We start from the raw sequence: 25,296 nt of genomic DNA, 5'->3' as shown, positions 1-25,296 counted from the left end.
TATTTTATTTTTTTGTCCAAATGCGTTTTTGATTTTTTTTTGAACGTTTCTAGATTTGTATTTAGTTTAGCACAAATTCGCAAAAAGCTTTGAGTCGCAATACTGCCAAGAAAGCGATACTCTTTAAAAATAGTTATTTTGTTGCCAAAATACAATTTTGCAAAAAAAAAATTAACTTATTCAGTTCCTTGTGGACCTCGATAATTGGTCAGAAGATGTGTCACGTGCGAACAATGACCTCGTGTTGTTTGACTGTTCTGTGCTGGAACAAAGGTTACCTCAGGTCATTAGGCGTTCAGATGAAATGCACGGTCAAGCGCAAGACATCAATACCAGGGCTCAAGATATATTGTTACAATTGGAGCATTCTGGTAAGTAACGGAGATGTTTAATAATTTCAAATTTGGAAGATATTTTACGTTTATTCGATGTTCACTACATTAGTTTAAGAACTGACACGGTTTTATTGAAATTGCTTTCTAACCTCTGAGGAATTAAAATTATGCACCTTCATTTTCATATTCGTCTTTAAAATGTTTCAAAATACAATCAACAACACATCCTTTACTTAGACCTTATAAAAGTTTCTGCTATTTTATAATCTATGTTTTCAAATGTTTTACTCTCTATAAATTGTCATTTTTTCATCGTTTTAACGTCTGACGTCGTAAGCCTGGTACAAAAACGGTTGCTTTCGTTGTTTGGGTTACCAGCCTTCCATTTAGACATCGAGATCGTCTGCGAAGGAGACGCGGATGTGAGCGCCCGGGTCAAGGACTTGAGCGAGCAAGTGCAACGAAAGATCCGAGAAGTAAATACCAAGTCCTGCCTTCACCGGACGAGACTCGAAAGGTGTTTGTTGATGCGGAAATTGGAAGCTCAAGCTGCTCTGGTCAGTGAAAGAATGTTTTTCATGTCAGCAATGTAATCATGCCTTCAGTTTCTCTCGTGATGACGTAAGACTTTCTTTATCGGTTTATGGTCCGCCATGTTTCCCCTCTGCAGCAGCGATGTTTACCTGGATAATCTAAATTTATCTTCCACAAACATCGCTACTATGTTCTCGTTTTGAAAGACGAAAAATGTTACTTGACTATTAGATAAATTCAAAAAATTGTTTCTGCTCTAAAAATTGCTCTTTAACTGTCAGTTTTGAGATAAAACGCGTAAAAAATGGAAATTTCCTTTCTCGGTCATAACGTCAGAACGGCGCAACGATTTCCCCATAGCTGTTCGGCACTATTTTAAATAAATTACAACATCTAACAAAAAAAAAGAAGATCGATGCAAAACAACGAAAATTCAACCGTAACAGGTCCGAACCTGGATAGCATCCGGAGAAAACATGCTCCAGTCCCTCCAGGTGAATCTTACCAACCGACATAGCGCTGAGAAGTGCAGAGTAGAGTTCGATCGATGCCTCATCGCCACTGAAAAGACACGAGCCAGCGTTATGCAGGTGTGTAGATATCAACTTTTCTGACACGCTATTTTATCAATATAGTTTAGCGAGATGTTTTGTGAGATCAATCTTTTTTTGTGTTTTTATCCGTTTTTTGTATCTTTTTTTAACTGTTGAATTTCAAAATGGTTTTAGGCGCAATAAAAATTCAGCATTTGTTTCTTCTGTGTTTGATTATAATTTTGCTTTTGTTCTTGAAAAGAACGGACCGTTTTTTTTAAATTAAAGTCAAACCAACTGAGTTGCTAACAAGATATGGCTTCAGCCATTCTTGTCAAAATTTATCTCTACAGTTTCTTGAAAATTGGCAGCGATTGCTAACCCATCTTACTCAAAGCAACAATGTTTTCGTTTGTTCATTGAGCTTGGTTATATCTTACAGCACAAATCCTGTTTTACCTGTACCCTCCCGCTCCTAGCAGGGTAGTAAAATAATTACAAAACTTTTCTAAGGCTATTTTTAATTTATTTTCCGCTTAGAATTGCTTCAATGCGATATTTTTCGTAAATTAAGCTACGCAGAAATATGATTGATTGCAAGACGGTGGTTTTTTTATCTAGCAATATCTGTCCTTTTTTACATTGATTTTACGTATTGTTGTTCATGCTACTTCTAACGTTGCGACTAAAATTGACTTTGGTGGCGTGTAGATTCATCAAAGGGAAGCCTGGTTTCTTGTATCTTTCATCAACGTAAAAGTAACGTTATCGGTACCAACAGGTTCACACTGACGCCATCCGCCTGCGAGATGGCGAGTTCTGCGACCAAGCCCGGGAGGCGGAGGCAGCAGTCCGCCAGGCTTGGCAAGCTCTTGCCCGGCATAACGAAGACCGATCTCGACTCATAGCGGGAGCGAGCAAGTTCTATCAAACTGCAGATGAGGTTTGCGTAGATTTGAAGTTGATTTTTTAAAGTTGATGCTGTGATTCACTTCACGTTGATTACAGTCACTGCGATCAAGTTTAGCACGGAATGTTTGAAAATTTGTTATCAATTTCTTTTAAACCCACTTCTAGGTATGCAGCGTCTTGGACAGTTTGCAAGCCGAGTACAAGCGACCAAGAGATTGGAATGAATCACCAATTGCAATAGGTAGTTAAAATTGCATCAGTTTTTCTAATTTTCAGCTTAGCAATAATATCTTGATGATGACGAATTAGATGATTTATCGTCTTATTTTGATTGATATAATAAGCACTGCAAGCTTTTCATTAACCGTTTGCTCGGTGTGGTTTACAGTTTGCACGTGAGGCTAAATCCTTAAATAACATCGTTGATGGGCTTTTATGGTGGTCGCTGATGGGCTTTTAACCTCCACTGCTATTGTTTTCATGCATTGAATTGCATATTTTGACTTTTCTTGCTTTCTAAGCTGAAACATTTGAATTCAATACCTCGCAGGTCAGGCCACCCTCGTGTGACTTGCATTGTGTTTCTGTTCAGAACCATTGATTGAGTTAATTGCAAGTAACGCTCGTGCAGGTGCCCGGCACCAACCCGACATGTCGGCTCTGAAAGTGTCTGCGTTTCTCAGCATCAAAAACAAAAACACAAGTACCAACGCGTGCGATTCTTACCAAATCATATTATTCAGACAAACATGAAGAACAGAAAGATGGCTTCCTTCACGGCTGCACTCTGGTACGTAAATTGGCGAGCGAGTTCTTCAAGCATGTCAACCGAGCGGTCACCTACTACCCTAAGGATCAGTTCACGATCGATGTGAAGAACTCAGCCAGCCAAGATACCCCGGAACGTTGTGTCCGCGGTAGGTTTGAAAATACATTTGAATTTTTTCGTTGTGTTGACGGTTTTTAATTCATCATCATGGAGATGTGGGGATTTGCAAAGTCATAAAGGTCCCAATCGAATGATGATTTTCGTTCGATCGGGGCCTATATATTACTCATTTGGTCCTCGCATTGAAGTTTAAATCATGTTCTTTTCAAATGCGCCTGATTGCTTCCGTAGGGAATCTAAAGCAGCAATTATTATTATTATTATTTTTTTGAGTCAAACTGTTATTCTTCTTCATTGTGTGTGACACGGCCGTAGCCCAGAGCATTTATTCCTTTTACTTACCTTATTTGGTTACCGTTTTAATTTCAAGGAAAGAAAAAAAAAAATCGATTTTTTACGTCACACAGTCATGAAATTGGTCAAACACCGTTCTCTATTTGTATTCTGCATGTCTAGTTGTCGACATTGTCAACTGTATTAAAAAAAATTTTTCAATCACGCACATGCCATGCTTGTTTGGAACTCTTGAGACAGGTTCAGCATCCATTTTTGCTTTCCAGCTATCCTGGAAGATCTATTGCAGAGGGAGAACCAGGTCCTGCAGTTATGGAGCAGCCGAAACGCCACAATCGAACACTGGGAAAGATTTAAAACAACCGTCAACGAGATGATTTCATGGCTGCAAAACACAGGCATGGCTTTCTAGTTTATATTTTTGTACTTGCATCAGCGCATACCATATTACCGCATATTTTAAGCCGTCGTTCCACGATTATTGCTTTGCTGAAAGCAAACATGGATTACCTTTACCTTTGTAGGTAAAGTAGCTTGCAATTACATGTAAAACGTAATTTGCTTCGTTTTGACTCTTATCTTTGACGCTTCATAGCTTGACCTGTACGTGTGTGTGGGTCATAAGGCAGGGCACGCTGTAAAAAAAAAACGAAGAAAAAAAAGTACAAATGCAACACCTTGTTAAGCATCCCATTTTATACCTATTTGAACACTTTACGTTTCTGTTGAAGCTTTACGAAATTAAATCGGTGTAGTGTTCAAAAAGAGGCGACAAAAGGCTTCAACAGCGTGATGTAAAACAAATTATCTCGCATTCTAAGTAGCAGAAGTAGCTTAAATATGGCATTACACTGTTATATGATATCAGCTCTAAGAGGAGCAAGCATCAAAGATCCATGGCCAGGCTCCCGTTCCAAAAATAAAATCTAAATTTTATTCCATACTCAAGTTTCTGTTTCCTAGTGTGCCCTACCTGAGAGGGGGTGTGGGAGAGGGTAATGCATGGTTTAAAAAGTAAAGCTACATTCCGTAGGTTTTAATTGGACTTTATTTTGATTGCATCATTTCCGGTACCAGGCTTGCGATTGATGGAATAACTTTTTAGACCTCTAATACTTTTAGTCCCACCGTAAAGCTCTAATAGCGGACTAGATTCAATCTTGTCATTAATTTTCGTATTTTCGATCGCAGGCGAGCGGTGTCTGCAACGCGCAATCATGAAAAACAAACACGAACAGCCGGCGAGCTTTTACAAGGAGTTCACTGCAGTTGAAGAAACCGCCAGAGTAAGATTCCAACTCCTACATTTTCTAATCTTTTATCTTTTTATTATTATTCTCAAAAACCGGACATTTTTAAGGGAATTCAACGAAAAAGCAAATTTCCAATTTTATCACTTTTCTCTTCTAGACTCGTCTTCAGTCGTTTAACACTGTATCAACAGCTTTGAGGTCAAAAGATTGCTCCCTGACCTCTGCGGTGGACCGATACCAGTCTGTGGTACAAAGCAGGTACGTGGAACCCGGTCGTGTTCCTACTTTTGGTGTCTTCTTGCGTTTGAGGTCGCTGCAGGTGATGTTGTTAGATCCAGTCCAGGCACAGCAGCCAATAAATTGTGTGTCCATCGAGCGTTGTAAGGTTTATATAGCCTATCTGTTCAATGTGAATCATTGGTTTATCTTAAAATAGTGTTGTGTAGTTTGACTGCTTTATTAAACTTTTAATCTCTTCTTAATTTTATGAAAATTTTGCATCAGATACACAGATTTGATTCGACGAATGCAGCAGCAAAAAAAATCGCTAGTGGGCAGTGTTGCGCAATCAACAGAACAGGCCACAACTCCCTCCATGCCAAGTGAGCTTTGCTTTTGACAAAAAAAGGCAATCTTGTGGTCTAAGCAATGATCCCTGATGTTTTTGGTACTTTCTTATGACGGTGCTAGCTTGTGAATTTCCATAGTTGATAAAAACCTCCGTAGTACCTTTTTTGCCCTTTCACTAATTAGCTCAAAGCATCTTTGGTTGTTTATCACGAGTAGATTGTCAATACGCCCATTACGTGTACACAGCAGTGTACTACATGTCTTTTTGCACGATTAAAGTACACAGGAAAGCGTCTTGAGCGATGTCATCTCTACAAGGAATGTATGTATTGCAGGTGCTGGCTTGACTGCTCCGTCACAGCTATCTTGCAAAGGTACTGCTAGCCAAGGAAGTGTGGCATCGACTGAAGACACGCAAGACAACAAATTGACGCGAAGGCAAAATTACATCATGACTGAATTGCTCCAAACGGAAAGAATGTGAGCTTGTGGGCTGCCTGACTTGCTGCGATCGTTCATTTGCAGAAGTAGCTGCATTGTTCGTGTTTTGTACTTATAAATTTAAAAAATAAATAAATCACTTAAATTTCTTCACCATACGATCGGTACAGGTGTCATTTGCCAAAACACCACCGGCATGATCTGCCTATTTTCCAATAAACCTATGCAAACGTTAAATCAGCGTAGGAGGGGCAGATATTGCCAGCATCAATGCCACGCTTCATCTTTTGTTTGTTATATTCTGCTCAGCTACGTGAAGGATTTGGAAGACTGCATCAAATACTACAAGTCCGAAATGAAGGACAACAACCCAGAGATGCCTGTTGCATTGCGAGGCCAACAAAACATCATATTTGGCAATATAGACGACTTGCATAAGTTTCACAGGTATTGTATATTTCTTATTGAAGCACAGCAACGACTGTAGTTTCAAGCCAATTTGCTATAACCCTGCATGTAGAATAGATAGATTATGATATTAAATCACTGACTTAGCTTGTTGAAAAACGTCTTGGAATCAAGTAGGCAGTCTTTAACACCCACATTTTGTAGTGTAGCTTACTTTTCAGTTTCATATTATGCTTGCAGATGGTGTAAGCACTTTTTCCCTTTTGCAAACTCAAATCAACCTCAGGCTATGATATCGATCGACAATAAACGAATGTTCATGAGAGTATAATTGCGTTTTTGAAGCTCAGATTAACACCTTTTTTAATTTGGTCTTAATTTCAATTCAAAAAAGATGAATTCATTTTAACACTGTTTGTTGATCTTGCAGTGAGATTTTCTTGAAGGAGCTCGAGAAATATGAGCAACTCCCCGAAGACCTCGGTCATTGCTTCGTGACGTGGGCGCCCCAGTTCAATCTCTACGTCAACTACTGCCAGAACAAACCCGCTTCTACCGAGGTGAATCTTGACGTTCCATACACGTTTTCTAGCGCTTTACCTTTGATGAAAATTGAACAGGACACTTGGTAGCAGGACTTCATGCATTGTTTTCTATTTGAAATGGTACAGAAAGTGCATTTTTTTGTATCCGCAACTTCGAAAGCCACCTTTGCGATCGAATTTCTCTGGAATTTTGGTTTTATCCTATGTTTCAAAACGGGAACAAACTTTTTTAGGAACCACATGCTTACTAGTTGTCCATCGAAACCTCTTGGGTACTGAACTAAGTAATGAAGGTGTACTGTCGATGAGAAATGGTTAACTGATAAATATCAGTGAATTATTTAATTATTATCAATGTCAATTTGTGATTTAATTTATATATAGAGGTGCCTACTACGTTATTTCCAGTGTACTTACTGCTCTGATTAGGCCGACAAAAACTAATAAACTGAACTGAAATGTAGAAATACTGATGAAACATTTCAGGTTCTCATTGAGCAAGCCGGCGACTTTTTCGACAAGATCCAAGCTCGTTTGCAGCTGAACAACTCACTGGCCTCCTACCTTATCAAGCCAGTTCAGCGCATTACCAAGTACCAGTTACTTTTAAAGGTAATGCTGTAAAATTTGTTCTGTAACAGTTGAATGTTGATTATATGAAAGTCGAAGTAATTTTTGTGCTCACTTTGCTAGAGCTATTCGAATCAAAGATATTTCGTTTGGATGCAAAATTCTTTGTAATGGTTTTATTTCAAATGAAAAGAAATTTCGTTACGTTGCAAATTCAAAACGAAACGACTTGGCTTGAGAATGTTCGACACAATATTATTTCGACCGAAAAAGACTGCTTCGAACAATCAGATTTCCTGCCTATACCTTTTGTGCACGCGAATGTCCTTCAATTGCTGCTTTTATCAATTTGGCAACACTCCAATTGTACGTCAAGCATCGGTGTACATTTGCCATAACGCTCATGATATCACAACTGCTTACTCAAATTACATTAATTGTTTTTGATAAAACGTCTTCATCGTTTTTGATTTAATTTCTGGTCATGTCTTGTTCAATAAACGTAAAAATATGTCGTTTTTGCTCATGCTTTCAGGACTTGGCTTCTTGCTGCAAAAGCGAGAGGAGCGAGATCAAAGATGGTCTGGAGGTGATGTTGTCTGTTCCGAGAAGAGCAAATGATGCTCTCCACCTTGGCATGATGAGAGGATTTGATGAAGATATCCAATTTCAAGGAGAAGTTCTCATCCAGGACTCTTTCCAAGTGCGTAATAAGGTTTCCTTTTTTTACGGATAAGTCTTGTGTGCATTTTGGTGATGCATTTCTGTATTTTCTATTTTTCTCCACTTGAAATTAATTTTGTCTTTTCGCCATCTTTTAATTTATCCTTGAATCGTTCTCCATCTAACGTTGGTGGTATGCCCTATCCCAGACAGCAAACTCTGTCATTTTTACATTGACTCGTTGAATCGTCTGCAGACGTTGAACCAATGTAAAAATGACAGACTTTGCTGTCTGGGTTAGCTTGTGCAGTGTGCACCATGTGCAACGTTTGCCATAAAGTTTACGCCATGCATTTTTCCAAACAAGGTTGCTTCCAAAAGCAGATGGTTTGATATCAGCCGTAGACAACGCATGTATATTTGACACTTAAAAATATGCTCATTCAAAACCATGTTGCTTCAACATGTGAATATTGTTCAACTCCCCAGGTCTTAGACACGAAGCAGTTGATACGAAAAGGAAGAGACAGGCATTTGTTTCTTTTTGAACTATCACTCATTATTTGCAAAGAAACAAAAGACACTGCTGGAAAGTCGAAATATCTCTTCAAGTCAAAGTACCCGGTAGGTTGTTGCCTGCTACGTATGTACAATACATGTACATCTAGTTTTTCTGCAATAATCCAAGAAAATTTGCCCTGTGAGAAAGTATTACCGAAGTTGTAGCCCATCAAATACAAGCATAGAAACAAAATTGTGCAGAAAAAATCCATAAAACATGACGTCACGTTTTTGTGTACCTTTCCATGCTGCGATTTTATCATGATTTGTTGAGTTGCCAATGTTGTATCAACGTTGTAAAATGCTCTTATGTTGAAATAAATGAAATGGTGGACTTTCTTGTATTAAAGTATTTGTTATTCACCAGACTTGCGACTTGAGCGTACAAGATAGTGCATCTGATACTGAGGACAGTTGCAAGTTTACGATTTCGTGGGGAAGGTCGGAAAAACTTACTTTAAAGGCGCCAACTGCTGACATCAAACAGGTACAAACCGGATTAAGTCGGTTTTGCTTTCAGTTGTGGTCTACATGTTATCTTTACTTTACATGTGCTCCAGTTAATTAGCAGATTATGCGGCAAATGTTCAATGTAAAATTCTCAGTGTTTGTAAAATTTCCTCTTCACAATCTTCAACTGATGTACAGGGTGAACAGAAAGTCCTTGGACTTTTTTCATTTTAGGATTAAACAAAATAAATGCCACTTACATGGCTTTTAACATGCTAAATATCTTGCTAAACTCTCTAAAATTTAAGTCTATTTGTAAGCATTAATTGTAAGGTCTAAAACGAGCCAAAGAGAAGCCATCATTTAGCGCGTTGAACACCAACTCTGAGATCATCAAGCTCTTAAAAGTTGCCAAATCCACCGTTTACCATGTTGTGAATAAATTTAAGGAACTTGGTACATCTGAAGATCGTCCTAGGAGTGGTAGACCTCGCACTGCTCGAACAAAGATAGTGGTTAAAGCTGTCTGAGAAAGGGTGAGAAGCAACCCAAACAGATCCACCCGTCAAATGGCCAAAGACATGAATGTGAGCAACACTTCAATGAGAACCATTGTGGAAAAGGATCTTCAGTTCTCTCCTTACAAGATGACAAAACGGCAGTTCCTTACACCTCTCCAAAAGCAACAGAGACTTGAAAAAGGACAGATTCTTCTCAGAGAACTAAAGGCAGACATGGCAGGGAAAGAGATCATTTTTTCAGACGAAAAACTCTGCACAATTGAAGCTCAGTTCAATAATCAGAATGATAGAATTTATGCAAAGTCTTCAGCAATTATTAAAGATTCTGTGACCACCACCTGTTTACCACCGTCAAAAACCGTGTTCTGTCATGATGTGGGTCGCCATCTTCAAAACTTGCAAGCTTCCTCCGATTTTCGTGAAACAAAGAATTAAAATCAATTCAGATCGCTACATCAACGATATTTCGGTTCCAGCCCTTGAAGAGATGAAGAAACACTTCAATGATCAGCCCTTCACATTCCAACAAGATGGTGCACCATCCCACATCTCAAGGAAGACTCAGGACTGGAGCTCACGTTTTACAAGATTCTGGAGCCAAAAAATGTGGCCTCCCTCATCGCCTGATTTAAATCCCATAAACTTTTGTGTGTGGTCGTTATTGGAGGCAAAGGCCTGTTCCGTTGCTCACCCAAGTGTTGATGCTCTGAAGCAATCGCTTCTGCGGGAATGGGCCAAAATACCCCAGGATGAGCTACTTACCTCGGTCGAAAACTTTCGACAAAGAATTGGGAGAGTTATCCTAGTGAAGGATGGCAACATTGAAAAGGAAGGAATTGATTTCTAGTATTGTAAGCTCTCTTTGGGATTTATCTTGTATTAATAAATCGTTTAGAAGTTGCTCCAAGGACTTTCTAACCACCCTGTAAGTTGAACGAGGTGACATCTTTATTGGTCCAATTTTTTCGTTCCGCAGTTGCACTAGAAATTATGTTTCGAAACACTAGACACTAGTGTTTCGACCTGCAAAACATGTGGTGGATCTCATAGACCCTGATATGAAGACATTGCACTGGTTGCAACAATTGGAAAATGTTGCCTGAATTGCTGCCCCATGAGCAAGAAGAAGACTGGAAATTGTTTTAGTAAATCTGTCGAATGAACTAAATCACCATTATTATTTTTCTCTTGTGGTTGTGTGTGAAATCAATCACTTAAAAAACAATCCCGTAAAAAAAAAATGTCGGATTCATTGCAGGAATGGATTAAGAAGCTCACTGAAGTCATTCAAGATGCCTCAATTAGCAAAGAATCTTTGCGGTTGCCAAAGTCCTACGCTACAACTAAAAGGTTAGTTTAAAGACAAAGCTACAAGGCCTGGAGCCCCATTTTGAAATAAAAAGCGTGTGTTGTTGAGGCGTAGTAAATGCGTCGGCTGCGTGGTCGCGTGGTGAGAACTTTTGGTCAACACCCGAAAGGACCTTGGTTCGATCCCGACCGAAAGCACGCAGCCGTGTTTTGTTTTAGACACTTTGTGATACGCTTGAAGATGAACTAATAAAACTTTTCTGTTTTTAGGTTCCGGCCCATCTTCAAGACGAGACGCTTGAAGATGGGCCGGAAAATTGACTTCCTTGTTTTCTGTCTCAATTAATCAAAATTATAATAAAAATTAAATTGTCAGTTGTAGCTTTTAAAAAAGCCAACGACGGTGTAACAGAGCAAATTGCCAGCTGTGGCATTCTGTCAGGTCATAAATATCATGCATATCATTTTCAATGCCTCACGATATGAGTTCAGAAGTAATTTTAATGATACTTTTCCTCTACTTTCCTTAATGTGCAGTGCTTTGTCTCAGACCAAATAGCTCCGCTGGAACTATAGATGATGATCGGTGGAGCGTGTCGACGTCAGATCGCTGGAGCGAAACCAGCAGCATGGGAAATCCCGATTCCCTTTCACTGCATTCAAGAACATCTTATAATACCTGTTCTGTAAGTAAATTCTTAACCGCCAGTGCTGTGAATTGTGTGCTGTTGAAACACTGAGAAATGATTTAGTTTATGCTCTAATCTAATGGATTGTTGATGACGTCTTTTATTTCCGTAAAGCAGCAATGACTGCTTCCAATAGAAATGTTACTCAAGGCCAAAAAGCACAATATCCGATTGGCTATGCTACCCGGTTTGGTTACAGTTGAAGCAGGCCATGCATAAGGCATCGTTTGCAGTTTAAGTGCAACAAAAAAACAAACAGCGAAAAAAACTCTCACTTATGAAAACGCTGAGAGGAGATTTAGTAGCTTTGGAAAACAAAGCCAGTAATGTGCACTAAGGCAGAGCAAATTTCAAAGTTTTCGGGAAGAACACTTAGAATATTCAATACGTGCACTGAAGGTTGTTTGTAAGATTTGAGCGTGACATGCTTCAGTGTGATGAAGTAACGGCCCATAAAATTTCGCGTTTGTCGCGTGTTAGCTTCTGTTTTTGTGCTTTATTGCCCATATTGAATATTACTGCATGTCGCCAGATGTAAAATCAATAAAATATCTGATAATTTTTCTTTCCGGAACGTCAAAACACCATCGAATTGATCTTATATTTCAAAACAAAGGTTATTTCTTGGTTTAGTTTTCCTTAGAAAATTCACAATGAGTCACTTTAACGTTCCATTCCAAAAGAAACGCACGTGGGTTATTATTTACGTCACGTTATTAGATAGTTGCACTTTTATGACTTGCTGATGCCCTTTCTTGCGTCATTGCATTATGAAGAATGCGTGGTTTGAACGGCGCACGTCATCAGTCGAACAACGTTGTATTCCTTGACAGTTTTCAACAAAAAATTTAAAGAAAAATAATCGGATATAAGGAGCTGTGGCTATGTGGTTGCAATTTTGTTAAGAGTCAAAGTTTAACAATTTTTTTTGTCTTTTGAAAAGAGTCTTCACCTTTTATTGCGTTTTGTTCGCTCGTAATGAAGGAGATGTATTCTATAGCACTTGATCTCGAAGGAGAAAAAGGACATTTTTTGTCTAACGACATTGAAGTAATGTAAAAATTACACTTTTTTCATCTTCCCTCTTGAAAGAATGTACATTTTGATGGCAAAATTACTGCTCCTTCTCTCCGGCATCCAGCGCATTGTAAGCAGATGTGTTGTTGAACCAACATCGTGTTGACCAAACTTGGACAACTAGATTTCTTTCAGCTTTCAAAAATCAGATTATGCTTGTAATTAGAGCTGCTCGGCTTTTTCTAAATTGAATAAGAATTTGATGTTCTATCTCGTTTACGAAAGTTAAAAGGTGGCCAACTTCAGTTCAGCCTAAGCCGGAATTAAATTCAATCAGACTAAGTTTAGTTGACGTCGCTACGAGGTTTATTGACAAAAAAATTACCAATGTTCTCTGCGCCAAGGCGATATGTTTTCCGTTTTCTTCTGCTAAATGAGACTTGTAGTGCTATAGACTCGGTCTCACAGAGCTGATGATGGAAAGAGCGTTGAAGCATTGGTTATTATCAAAGGCTTAGCAGATTCTCAACCTAGGAAATAGTGAAAACTGGGCGCCCATTTTACGTTAGAATCAGATCTCTTCAATCTTCATGCTATGTTTGTTGTTCTTTGCATCAACTTAGTTATATCAGTGGCAGTCTTTTTTTTGCTAAAAGAAAATGTTCTTTATCTTTAAAACACGAAGGATCAATATTAAATTTCGGCAAAATCGGAAATTACTTTAATTTATTTTTTTGCTTTGACGTATCGAATCAAAACAGAATTATCCAGTCAGTCATCCAATCATGTTTCCACAGTTTGCTCCACAACTTAATATACCCAGCTGATAAGAAATGCCCTTTTCACGTTTTTTCAACCTCTGCATACGTTTGTGCTTGGTGAAAAGTTTTCTTGAACGGAGGCGAGTTGAAGTATCGAAACCACACAATTTTATCACAAAAATAATTCTTTTCAGTTCTCTCCTGGGGATACCGTCCGAGCTGTCGAAGATTACAGCGGAAGCTCTGCCCACTTCAACATCCGTCGTGGCCAATTGCTAACCGTTATCAAGTCACGTGACGAGTTTGTTCACGTTCAACCACAAGATGGAGGAAAAGAGGGCCTTGTTCCAACCACCGCAGTTGTCAGCGCAGGTGAGTCGAGACTGGGGGAAGGAATTCTTAATTAACCGAAAATGTCCACGTACTTTTTAGAGTTCATGATAAGTTTCGTTTCTTCATGCATTGAAAGTGTTCCATATGGGATATGGGTCTTGCTGGGATTGCATTAAGATTAAGGCAATGTGAAAGGTATTATCAAATGTAGGGCATGTAATTGTCTTACCTGCTGTTTTCTTGAACATTTGTATGTAAAAACTACAGTATACTGCACTCTGGTTAAAAAATTAGCACTAAATAGGGATTTTTAAAATCCGCAATGATTGGTTCTCACCAACCTTTCCGAGTGCCACACGAGACCACAAAGTCACTGAGTTATTGGCCGTTTGAACCTTCCAAGTTGCTACACTTTTCATGAAGGATATGCCGTTTATGGAACTTTGCACGAACAATGGTTAACCTCCACTGATTTGTAGAGTTCAGTTTATTTTGATATCTCTGTTTCATGATGCGCTCATCGTATACGAATTGTACAGTATTTTGTAAGAACATGAGTTCGGTGTTTACACTCAGCACTTCATTCTTCTGCAAAACTTTTCTTTGTTTTCAAAGTAAAGCTGATGCTGTTGCAATATTCTCACTGTGAAAAAGCCACATTATTATTTTTGTTATGATTTTGCTGCTTCCGTCGATTGGTCTTGTTCGTTTGTCAATATTTATTCAGCTTAGTCATTGTGGATGTTCGGCTTCATGCTCAGATGATGCTAAATATGTGGAATTGGCGTCATCATGGGATGACGTCACAATGCTATTGCCAGGAAATGCATGACGTCAGTTTGATTTCTCGTGATTGAAATTGGTGATTTGGTATTCATAAAGTTTTCTATCCCCGAAGTTGGCATTGTACTGAGAATTAAGTTTCTCTTTTTAATTTGCACATCAATTTGACGTATAAAAACATAGATTTTCAAGCGTCGGAAGAGTGGCAATCTCACGCATCAATTTCAACTCATTTACCGAAGTTTCTTTAACCAAACAGTGAAAGGGTTTGAAATAACCCAACAGTGTCACTGCTTTTCTACGAATTATCACGGCAGCTACGTCTTTCCAGTTCGTAAGAAACTTACAGTTTACGATGTGAACAATCCCAAATTTTCGATGTTGCTTATAGATCGCAGGCAAATTTAGTAATGTGCACTTTGAAGTGCAAGAAAGCTCTCGCACACGAGCTATCAATAATCGAGTAAGTTTGTCTGAAGAGCAATAGCTTATTTGTGACAACAGTGGGAATCAGTAGATGAGAAAAAGTGGTAATTGTCGTAAAATCGTTACACCTAGTTTCCATCTTTTTTGTTCATTGATGCATTGCACGATTTTTAATTGATTCTGTTCCACTTGTCTAAGATTGTTCCCTGACGCGTAGAAACTTTACAAGAAGAATGAGTCATGTTTCCCTTGACAGATTTGAAATTTAGCAACAAAAATACAAGTTTCTACCTGGAGGCTATGGAGTCGGCAACACAAAACACAGACAGTTCCAAGTATTTGCTTGTTTGGTCAGTGCAACGTCATACAACGTTGTGTTGACGGAAAAGGAATAAAATTTGACCGAAAAACATATTTGCGGTTGCAAGCCAAATTGCGCTAGAGCATCGCCGTTTTTAGCATTATCCCTTTTAGTAATTTGCCACGCAAAGACAGGTAATCCTAACTGCTTGTAGATGAGACAGGCACGACGGAAAGCATCTTGATATTTCTCGAAGACTTTTACACACGGTTTGGTCGATCGGTCTTCATGCAGGTTTTTATATGCTTAGGTTGTGAATTGACACTCTACGCTTAGCTCAAGCTCAGGAAACAAAAAGCTTTTTGTGGAGATGATTATTTTGTTTAGCATCAAAGCAGATTAGCTTTTTGACTTATTTATGTTTGTGTTAAAAACGAGTTAGCACTTAGCAGCGTAAAAAGTTGGTTAATGCATTGAAACAGAATCAATTCAGAAGAATGTTTTTTTACTGTGTGTTGCATTTAAGTTATTATGCTTCCAGAAAAATTTGCGAACGAAATTGAAGAGTTAAGTTTGAAAGTGGATGATTTCATCAAAGCTGTTGTTCAATTTCTGTTTATTTACTAAAAAAAAGTTAGATTTTGGTCAATTTCAGAGTTCACACGAAAGATGACTTTCACAGGGAACAGCGTATATAGAAGTTGAAATTTTTGTCAAGATACTTACTTCCCCTGCTAGCAAAACCCGTTCTTTTTACATTGATTCAATGTCTGCAGATGAACTGACTGCGTAGAAGATGATTAGATTGATTTCTTTCCACGTTAAGGATTCAATTGACTAGCAACTGCTGCAGCAGCTCTGTGTCATGAATTAGTGATGCGATACTGATGAGCCCACCATCACGGGCGAAACACGTATCTATCGCTGTAAAGTCTTTCTACACTCGACGGCTGAGAAACATTTGACGAACTGACTGACATATTTCCAAACAATCGGATTAAAAATTCAAGATGAATGTACGACTAGTCCAATTCATGTCAAGTTATCTTGTTGCTTGAAAAATTCAGTGAAAAATCAGTGAAAAATTGAAAATTCAGTGAAAAATTGTTGAGTAAAACTTTTCACGGTTTTAACTTTGAAAAACAGGGCTTAAGGCCAGAAAGAGTTCTTTGACATGCGATGGAAAACGTTTTCTCTTTTCTTTTGAGCTCAGTTTAAGTTTTTAATGCTGAGTTTTCTACGCGAAGGCAGTGCAAATGCAGTCATTTTGAAACGGCAATGGCAAACAATGACAGTTACTTTACTGCATTTGTAAAAGATTGTTTTTCATTCATGGTGATCAAAAATTTTCATTTAATTTCGTTACCCAAGAAAAATCTATTAAACACGTTCTATTGTACCTTCAAGGCAAGCGAACGAAAGCATTTTTCATCATTCATGAACTTGCGACAGGCTGTATTAGTTTTTTTTTTCCCGCTAAATACACATTATTTCAAAGTAAAATCATTGCAAACTTCGTTTTATTGACTTTCAGTTTTGTGTGATGTCTGCAAACCGCATGGGTACCAGTATACATTGTATGAGTAACTTCATCATCGTGTCATGCATAGCCATTCTGTAGACCAGGGGTGTGCAACCTGCGGCCCGCGGGCCAAATGCGGCCCGCGAAAAAAAATTGTGCGGCCGTGAAGATTTGCCAATTTTAAATTGTCTGCGGCCCGCGAAACGTGTTTACAATTTAGTTTAGGCTGGTACGTGCAAACAATTCATTATAGAGTGGATTATTGTACAATGTAGGCTACATTTCGCACCTTCTGTAAACCATTTTAGAAATCTCCCACCGGCCACCGCTTATCCGATTGTATTTAATTATTTGGAACGTCAGTAGATCAGAGGCACAGAATTGCACAGAGAATAGCTCAAACTAGAAGCAGTGTCTTATCGATGTCGCAGAAGAAATGTGCTCTAAAATGAAAAATGAGTTCGAGAAAATAAGTCTGTCACGGTGGACGATAGAGAGGCGTAGGCTATCGATGATCTTGCTTGTGATATTATTGACACTCTCAGGGATAAGGTGATGAAATTTGTTTCATGGAGTTTTGCGATCGATGAAAGTACGGACCAGAAGGATTAATTCATTTACAAGAAAAACTTTTGCGCAAAATCCTTGAAGTTCAAACATGTCTTGAGCCAGGTTATTAAAGCAGTAATTTTATTCGAGCACCACAAGGGCCATCCATCGTCAGTTTCTGGATGATTTCAACACGACACATAAAGATCTACTGTTGTTTTCCGAGGTGCGTTGGTTAAGCGAGGGCTGCATGTTGTGACGATTTTACGAACAGCGGAAAGAAGTCGTGAATTTTTTGATTTTTACCGAAAACGTCTCAACCAAGATGACTTTCCTCATTTGAAAAGATTTATGGCTTCATAAATGGCTCTTTTTGGCTAAACGTATTTGTGCAAAACAATTTTTTCTAAAATTAGCGTCATAAAATTTCCCTATTGATCGGTTCTGACAGACGAACACTTGGAAAATGGAATTGCGAGCACTCCATTAAAGTAAAGTTGGAAAAAGTCGTCGGAAAAGAAACCAGCCGCAAATTTCTCACTGAACTCGTAGTCGGTGTGACAATAAATTTGAATAGCAGTTTTCTTCGGAAATTTATGCGTCTTAACTTATTATTTCTGCAAGGAGATAACCTCTAATAATGCCATATGAATAACAAAAAAAATTACTTTTTTGTGCTTGCAACTACTAGAAAGCGTATGTTAAATAAACGTGCGGCCCGCGGTTTCACTCAGATATTTATATATGGCCCTCCTGTAATAAAGGTTGCACACGTCTGCTGTAGACCAATGTGTGGGCCTATGGCAAGTGGTGTAACAGGCTAACAGCTATGAGATACGTGGAAAAATATTTATAATCTAAAGTGCTTCGAGACTCTCCTATTGAGTAACAATTTCGGTCACGCCAAGCGCAAATGAGTGTACTTTTTACGTGCGTTGTTTATGCGTGGTGGCAAGTACGGTGCTTTCAAAACAGTGTTTCAATTCTCGAACATATTTCTAAACTGGCGGGAATGGTTCTTACGTCATACAAGCTGAAAGACGCTTGGGGTGTAAAAATAACTTTACTTCATTCAAAACAGAAAGAATCCGTTTTCGTCAGCGCGTCTTAGCATTTTTGTTGAATCTACGAGTTTAAACATTGAATCATAGACAAAAATGCTTGATTTGGTTTCTGGAATGCTGTCATGCTTTGCAGGCGCATCAGACCGTGGCGATCAGACCCAATTTTCTTTTTTGTTACCGTGCTGACGTCACCCTTTTAGAAAATGAGTGACGTCGTTTTGTGGAAGACTTGTTGGCTAATCTCCTGAAAAGTACCCGATTTAAGCCAGAAATTTTGCGACTCAAGTACTGGTGTGTATAGCCTACATCGGATTGTGCATGGCAACAAAATATAACCCCAGACAGGCAATAATATCCGAAAAGTGTTAGTTATCTCCAATCGTTTGATTGGCAGGTTTGTTAAACTTCTCATCAAGCTTTCCATTCAGCTGCTTCATAAAGGTCTGTGCATACCAATTGATGATAAGTCATAATGTATTAAATTTTTTATCGATTTTTTGATCAATTTGTCATGTATTTGAACAAGCTTTCATTATTGGAAGGTTACTCTGATTAATTTGAGTTCAGTGCTTGGTTTTGTGAACCCCACAATTTTTTTCTATTTTGTTTTCAAAATTAGGTTTGATCTATGTGGAGATCATCAGTCAAGTGTATTTAAATATGAAAAGGATCAATATATTCCGTTGAACGTCTCCATAAAAGCTTCAGATCATCTTTTACTTTCTCTGCTTGAATAAAAATAATAAAACGTTTTCCCTTTTGCATATTTTGCGCATGAGGACAATTGGACACATGTGATCAGAGCTGAAAAGTGTCTGGTGCTGAAAAAATTAGGTAAACCTCAAGAATTGTTCGTTTTTAGCCACTGTACCACTAGCCATGCTTTGAATTGAATTTATGCAGTTTCCTTTCGGAAATGCTTCTCGGTTTTGAAAATCTTGATTAACCTGCCGCATTTGACTGCAATAATTCTTAGTTTTTACTGCTTTCAGTCAGTGGGTCAGTCATTTCTTACTGTCTCTGCTCAGCAGTTCAGGTCAGGATGAAAGTTGAAACAGCAAAGACAAGCCGCAATTGTCGGCAACTTGGGTTGCACACATTTTCGTCGTGTTGCAATATAGAAAAAAGGTAGTTCGTTGCTATTTAGACCAGCTTTCAGCCTGCAGTATCGGAAGTTTCCGTTTGCGGTTAAGCGATTTTTTTTTCGCAAGGCAGATAGATTTCATGGTTGTTTTTTGACAAGTGTTGAAGCATCAGTTATGTCAGAACTATTTTGGCGCTGAAACGAGAGGACAAAACTGTAGACACAAAAAAGAATCGTTTCTGTTTACCGTGCGGGTCACTGGTCAGCTCATGATTTTGTCAAAATGGCCCAGTTTAGATTGAAACAACGTTTTGTGTGATTAAATACACGTAAATGCAGCAATTTATCATCACATTTTGTACGCAGGTGTTGTAAGTAAAAATGCGTGGCCATATGAGCAACTGTTTGGTATTCCTAAGCTCCATCATGGACTAGATGCGTTACCAGCGCTGCAAACACTGCTTCCTGTTGGGACTGCCTGCTTGTGTATGCAGTTAAGTGTGTGGGCTTGAGACCGCTCACACTAAAGTTTTTTAACCTGCGCACATATATACCGCGAAATGGTGACAATGTAGCTTGAGCATATTGGTGAAATAAAACTTGGATTTACCAATGTTAGCAATGGAAAGTAAAATAAGGAAGTTGTCCATGCGCTTCAAGAGTCAAAAGTTTGTCGTCAACCAATACCCCGGGGAATTAGGAAATGGAAGATACAAAGGTTAGTTTTGTGATTCTTGGTTCAATTAATGCGAGGATTCATCATTGAAATTGTCATGCAACGGCACCAAACTTTATTGGCTACCTGGAGATACGGCCTGATTTGTTACATTCTGCAGACTTTTTCATATTTTGCCAACTTTTGATAACTGTCTGAAATTATCTAAAAATAGTATTTTAACGTCTTTTTTTTACTGTGTTTTACTCACTTCCGCACAGGTGGGCTATGATATCTGACATAAATAATTGGCAAAGTTCACATTTAGAATATCCAAAAAGCACTTTCTCTTAAAGTATCATCATTTTCGTCTTGAATCACGCATCGCCATGCTTCGATTGAGTTCAAAATTAGTCTTTCAAACTTAACGGATATCACACAAACTATTTTCAACGGCTTATTGATGTTGTATGAAAGAGGACACGGCGATTGACTGTCTTGCTTTCTCTAGTCTTGAATCTTCACCCCACCAGTCTCAAACATGAACTGAACACGTACAGCTTGAGATCATAGAAAAGCGCAAATTGAAATGCTTTGTATGTAAATGGCGCTTCAGTTTCATTGAATAAGAATTTCCTGTATAGAAGGAGATCCTGATGATTTGTATTCAGAGGAGGCTGCACACAGTGCACAGTATCAGATTTTACAGAATTTACTAGTCTGAGGGTCGATGTTGTAATATACATAGTAGTTTTTGTACTGTTAATTATATATATGAAGTTTTAAAATGCAATCTTTGTACTATGTTTTGCAAAAAAAAAAGAAACACTATGTTTCTTTAGTTTTCAGTCAATAAAGTAAAAAGCATACGGCAGATTTTTTTTTAAAACTCAACCCATGAACGAAGAACAAATTTGTTAGCATATTATCAAGGAAAGATTCTTTATGTTTATGCCATACTTGTAGCTGAGGTTTTTTATTTAAATTTTAACGCATGCACTTGTTTCTACGTTGTTTTAACGTTTAGTGACGGTAAATTATCTTGGATATGATAAAAACAAATGTCAGTTTTATTTCTTCGACATGGCGAGCACAAGGTTTTATCTTGGAGTTCTTTGTCTGATTTCCGGGTCAGGGGTCATTTTCAAAATTATGGGACTCAGCCGTTTATTCTGATCCTTTTGTTTTAGATTATTTTTCTCCACTTCCAAAGGAAGTTTTTAGACTGCAAAATCCAATTTTTTTTACATTAATGCAACGCGTACGTATGTCGAATCAATATGAAAATGATAGGATTTCCTGTCTGGCTTGGCTCACAGTGCACATCAAAATTCAGAACCTTTTGTTGCATCAATGTCAAAAGACAGATTACATCTTGTAAATTATTTTGTCTTTTCACTGTCACCATGTAGCTGATTAACCTGATAACCCAGAAACCAAGTGCATTTGAAATAGTGGTCACTGGTCACTGGTCAACCTTTGTTATTTTTGTAACACCACGTAACAGTAGACAGCGTTTAAACTATTATGTGATAGGATTATTTCTTTTTTCAAGAATAGGTCATTCGTTTTTTTAAAATTACTTTCGCAACAGTAGATAAAATGTGCATATAAAAAACAGTTCTCAGAACTGGTGCCCAGTTGATAAAGCTACGAAGCGTGAAATCCTTGAGTTATTTCTAGTCATCGTCTTTGCACGGTGGGTGTTACTTTGTACCATGGCGATCTGCTTTGTACTTAGTTCTGTTCAAACATTCTTACCAATCATCCAAGCGAATCTGTTTTTGACATATTTTGCTACTTTCACCTTTGTTGGGGATCGAACAGCTTTGAGTATATAGGTCTATCTTACTAATGTCTTTGCTGTCGCGGCTTTTCTAGTTTAGTCAAGCCAGTTATTTAGTTGATTGACTCGACGTCGGTATTGTATACTGGACTGCTTCTGTTTTCTCATTACCAGATGTACGAGGTTCCGATATTAGATTTGCAAGCTTGCAATCGTACATATAAAATGTATATTGGCAGCGCTGAACAACTTTATGTGTTTTGTATACTCCACTAAGCTTACTGCATTGAATGCTCATTGCACAGGAACTTCATTTGTTCAGTGGTTGGGAAACATTTTACTTTAGTAAGGCACGTCGGTCAAACAGTTATTACATGGTGTTCAACAAGCATCTAAACTTTGTCCACTTTGAATTTTGTTGTTACGTTGAAATTTTTAGGAGCGTAAGCTTCGTGTTTCGTGTTGTGATATTCTCCCTTCGACAGTTCTATTTCTGCTTTATTGGTCTTTTTAATGCAATATTTACGTCTTGTGAACTTGTTCTTGTGCCAGTGACTTCAGGAAGTTTGCTTGAACTTTTATCACGTGACTGCGTCTCAATGGTTACAACCGTTGGTGGGATCAGGATTCCGGCTAAATGGGTGCACTATTTCACAAAAAATGATAACTGTAGATGTAGAAACAATGTCGAAAAAGAAATCTTTGTAAATCATTGTAACACGTATACATCAGTGCATGCTTTGGTAGATATGAACATGCTTTCCCATTTCTTAAAATAAAAATGAAATTCAAACAATGGCAATTGCCACGTAGTTGTAGTTCATCGTCAGGCGTGAAGGACTAAAGTTAAATTGAATATTGCGGGTTTCAAGATGATTGAAATTTCACCATGATTGCGCATATTCTTCATATTATTAGCTGGTCACTCTGTCATTTCTGTTGCTCGCAGCAAAGCTCAGTATCGTCAGCACGAATCAACGATGAGATATTATTACGTTAATGTTATTGAGTCGGTTATGTTGTCTCTTCGGTATTAAATCAACATTCAACAGTCAGCTTAAATCAACAACGGTCAGCTCATTGTAGACAATTGTCATAGAAAGTTGATAAAATTATAATGAAGGATGTTGTACTACATCCACACTGAGTGAATTATGCAAAACGTTGTCAGAACGACAAATGATAAAATAATTCTTTTGTGGACTGCTGTTCATCTTTTGGCTTTTATTTCCTTGAGTTACATGCAATGCAGTTTCTGTCCTTTTTTGTCTGCATGACTTGGCCATATGACCGCATTACTTCAGTTTCCACCGTTTCACTTTCGACAAAAGATCATCAAACGAAAGGATATGTGTGGGACGCTCATTCTGGTTTCTGGAGGCGTGTCAGATTGAGCTGGTTACAATTACTTCAACTAATCTACTAAAAGTCATCGCGCGCAAAACTTTGAAACTAGAAAAAAAAAGGTTCAAGTGTTAACGATCAACAAGAAAGATCAACGATCTACTTTTAAAGTTTTTTTTATACCAAAGATAGGCAAGACACAACAATACCACAGGGTTGAGCATTACAACAGTATATTTTTTACATATTTACAAATAGTTTAACATTCAAACGTATTCTGCTTAACTTAAGCCCTCATCAGGAATCTGCAAATATTTATAAAATACAATAAATTTTAACTTCTTGAAAGTAACTACCGTAACTAACTAACTAAACAACTAACTATAAGCATCAAGAAACACGCAACGATTAAAAGCAATAGTGTGGAAAACATACAGACAGACGGAAAACAAATTATATTAGGAAAAGGCAACAACTTAGTCATGCAGTTGCTTTTTCCTAATGTAATTTGTTTTCCGTCTGTCTGTATGTTTTCCACACTATTGCTTTTAATCGTTGCGTGTTTCTTGATGCTTATAGTTAGTTGTTTAGTTAGTTAGTTACGGTAGTTACTTTCAAGAAGTTGAAATTTATTGTATTTTATAAATATTTGCAGATTCCTGATGAGGGCTTAAGTTAAGCCGAAAACGTTTGTATGATAAACTATTTGTAAATATGTAAAAAATATACTGTTGTAATGCTCAACCCTGTGGTATTGTTGTGTCTTGCCTGTCTTTGGTATAAAAAAGCAAACTCTCTCCCGAAACTATATTTTAAAGTTTTGCGCGCGATAATTTTTTGTCTAGAAGTTGAATTTTTATTTTGTATGTTTAGTGGATTTCAGCAACATGGTCCTGTGTTTTTCCATGCTAGACAAGTATTCACTACCTGGCGTAGGCCCCTGAAGAAGTCAGTCGTATCTGATTGAAGAAACGTCGGAATAAAAGCAGATTGTCACTTTAAACGTCTTGTGATAGTTCAGCCCTGGTTCAGCTTAATTTGAACTTGTAGAACGCATCGTGTTATCTATCTAAATGCCTGGTGAACAGCCTCATTCAATTTTCAACATTTGTCGTTTAGTTACGTTGACTAGCCGAAAACGTTCGCTTATTGTTTTTGTAATGTTAAATGTAGTTTTGTTGCTGAATTATGTCTGTTTATGGTTTTAAAAAATTAGCATTATCCTAACCAGTTAACTAGCAAAAATTCCCTTTGATTCAACGTCCACAAAATACAAACAATGTAAAAAGGACAGATTTCGTTAGCAAAGATGCTCTTTGCCTATGTAGCAGTAAGTTTTGTGATCTTTCTTGTTTGGTGTGAAATGTCTATCTTTAATTGATCATAATTGCAAAGGTTTGCTTTTTCTAACATCGCAGCATTGAAGTGATACAATAAGTCTAAGAATGCTACTTATGTTTGGTGATTATTATTAACGATCACCAAACCTCAAGTGACAAACTTTAGACATGCTTCGAAATCTGAACAAAAATGACACAGATACAAGTTTTAAAACGTCATTTGTTGTTGCAACTTGTCGTTGGTTGTTTGCTGGATTGAGAGCATGCCCAGGTAATAGCGAATGCGCTAACTTGTGATACGGTATTCTGTTCAATCTCCCCAAGTCTGCTTTTTCTTCAATTTGATTTGATACTTTCTTTAGCTGAAACAACAGTTTGATTTACAAATCAGTAAAACCCTTCCTCGGTAGGTTTTATATCACTCGCCAAAGCACCGCCCTTTAATAGCCGAAGCGTTTAAGTCTTTCCGTTTCAAGGGTTGCATGACAAAGGACAGGTTGATAAGATATGATGACGAATTCCGCTACAAAGATAACATCCAGTGCAATCGTGAAGAAATCAATGCATAGCGCCACGAAATGTAAACAAGAGAGATTTATTGCTTTAATTCTATTGTTATTTGATAGTCTCCACATACCAGGTAGGCCAACTCGTGGTTTAAGTAGCTGTGCCGTTGACCACAATTTCTATTATATATTGAAACAAGATGAGAGTATTGAAGATGAGTTTTCTATTATTGTGGAAATGTTTAATTTGTTAAATTACATGCAGTCCACAATGAAGGATTAAGCGTTTTTGGACATTTGTTTGCTGTGGTCAGAATGGTAATCATTAATCGAAGCAGCCCTGTTGCAA

The 25,296-nt window shown here is 37.9% G+C and overlaps 1 protein-coding gene across 1 annotated transcript in view; it reads left to right on the top strand.

Moving 5' to 3' along the window:
• LOC145787423 (triple functional domain protein-like) overlaps nt 1-25,296 on the top strand; it is a 69,841-nt gene that overhangs the window by 24,134 nt on the left and 20,411 nt on the right. Inside the window, exons 16-36 of the mRNA XM_082599169.1 lie at nt 185-371; nt 726-892; nt 1,316-1,459; nt 2,184-2,345; nt 2,480-2,555; nt 3,058-3,231; nt 3,764-3,895; nt 4,689-4,783; nt 4,908-5,008; nt 5,255-5,347; nt 5,639-5,800; nt 6,071-6,208; nt 6,600-6,729; nt 7,201-7,326; nt 7,820-7,987; nt 8,437-8,571; nt 8,876-8,995; nt 10,738-10,829; nt 11,338-11,473; nt 13,449-13,630; nt 24,123-24,127. Of these exons, the coding sequence (XP_082455295.1) occupies nt 185-371; nt 726-892; nt 1,316-1,459; nt 2,184-2,345; nt 2,480-2,555; nt 3,058-3,231; nt 3,764-3,895; nt 4,689-4,783; nt 4,908-5,008; nt 5,255-5,347; nt 5,639-5,800; nt 6,071-6,208; nt 6,600-6,729; nt 7,201-7,326; nt 7,820-7,987; nt 8,437-8,571; nt 8,876-8,995; nt 10,738-10,829; nt 11,338-11,473; nt 13,449-13,630; nt 24,123-24,127 (2,725 nt within the window). The remainder of the gene's footprint in view (nt 1-184; nt 372-725; nt 893-1,315; nt 1,460-2,183; nt 2,346-2,479; nt 2,556-3,057; nt 3,232-3,763; nt 3,896-4,688; nt 4,784-4,907; nt 5,009-5,254; nt 5,348-5,638; nt 5,801-6,070; nt 6,209-6,599; nt 6,730-7,200; nt 7,327-7,819; nt 7,988-8,436; nt 8,572-8,875; nt 8,996-10,737; nt 10,830-11,337; nt 11,474-13,448; nt 13,631-24,122; nt 24,128-25,296) is intronic.

The sequence above is a fragment of the Aplidium turbinatum genome, chromosome 2 (genome assembly GCF_918807975.1).
Source record: "Aplidium turbinatum chromosome 2, kaAplTurb1.1, whole genome shotgun sequence".
NCBI lineage: Eukaryota > Metazoa > Chordata > Ascidiacea > Aplousobranchia > Polyclinidae > Aplidium > Aplidium turbinatum.
Note: the sequence above shows the minus strand (reverse complement) of the source record. Positions and strands in the feature narration are given on the sequence as shown.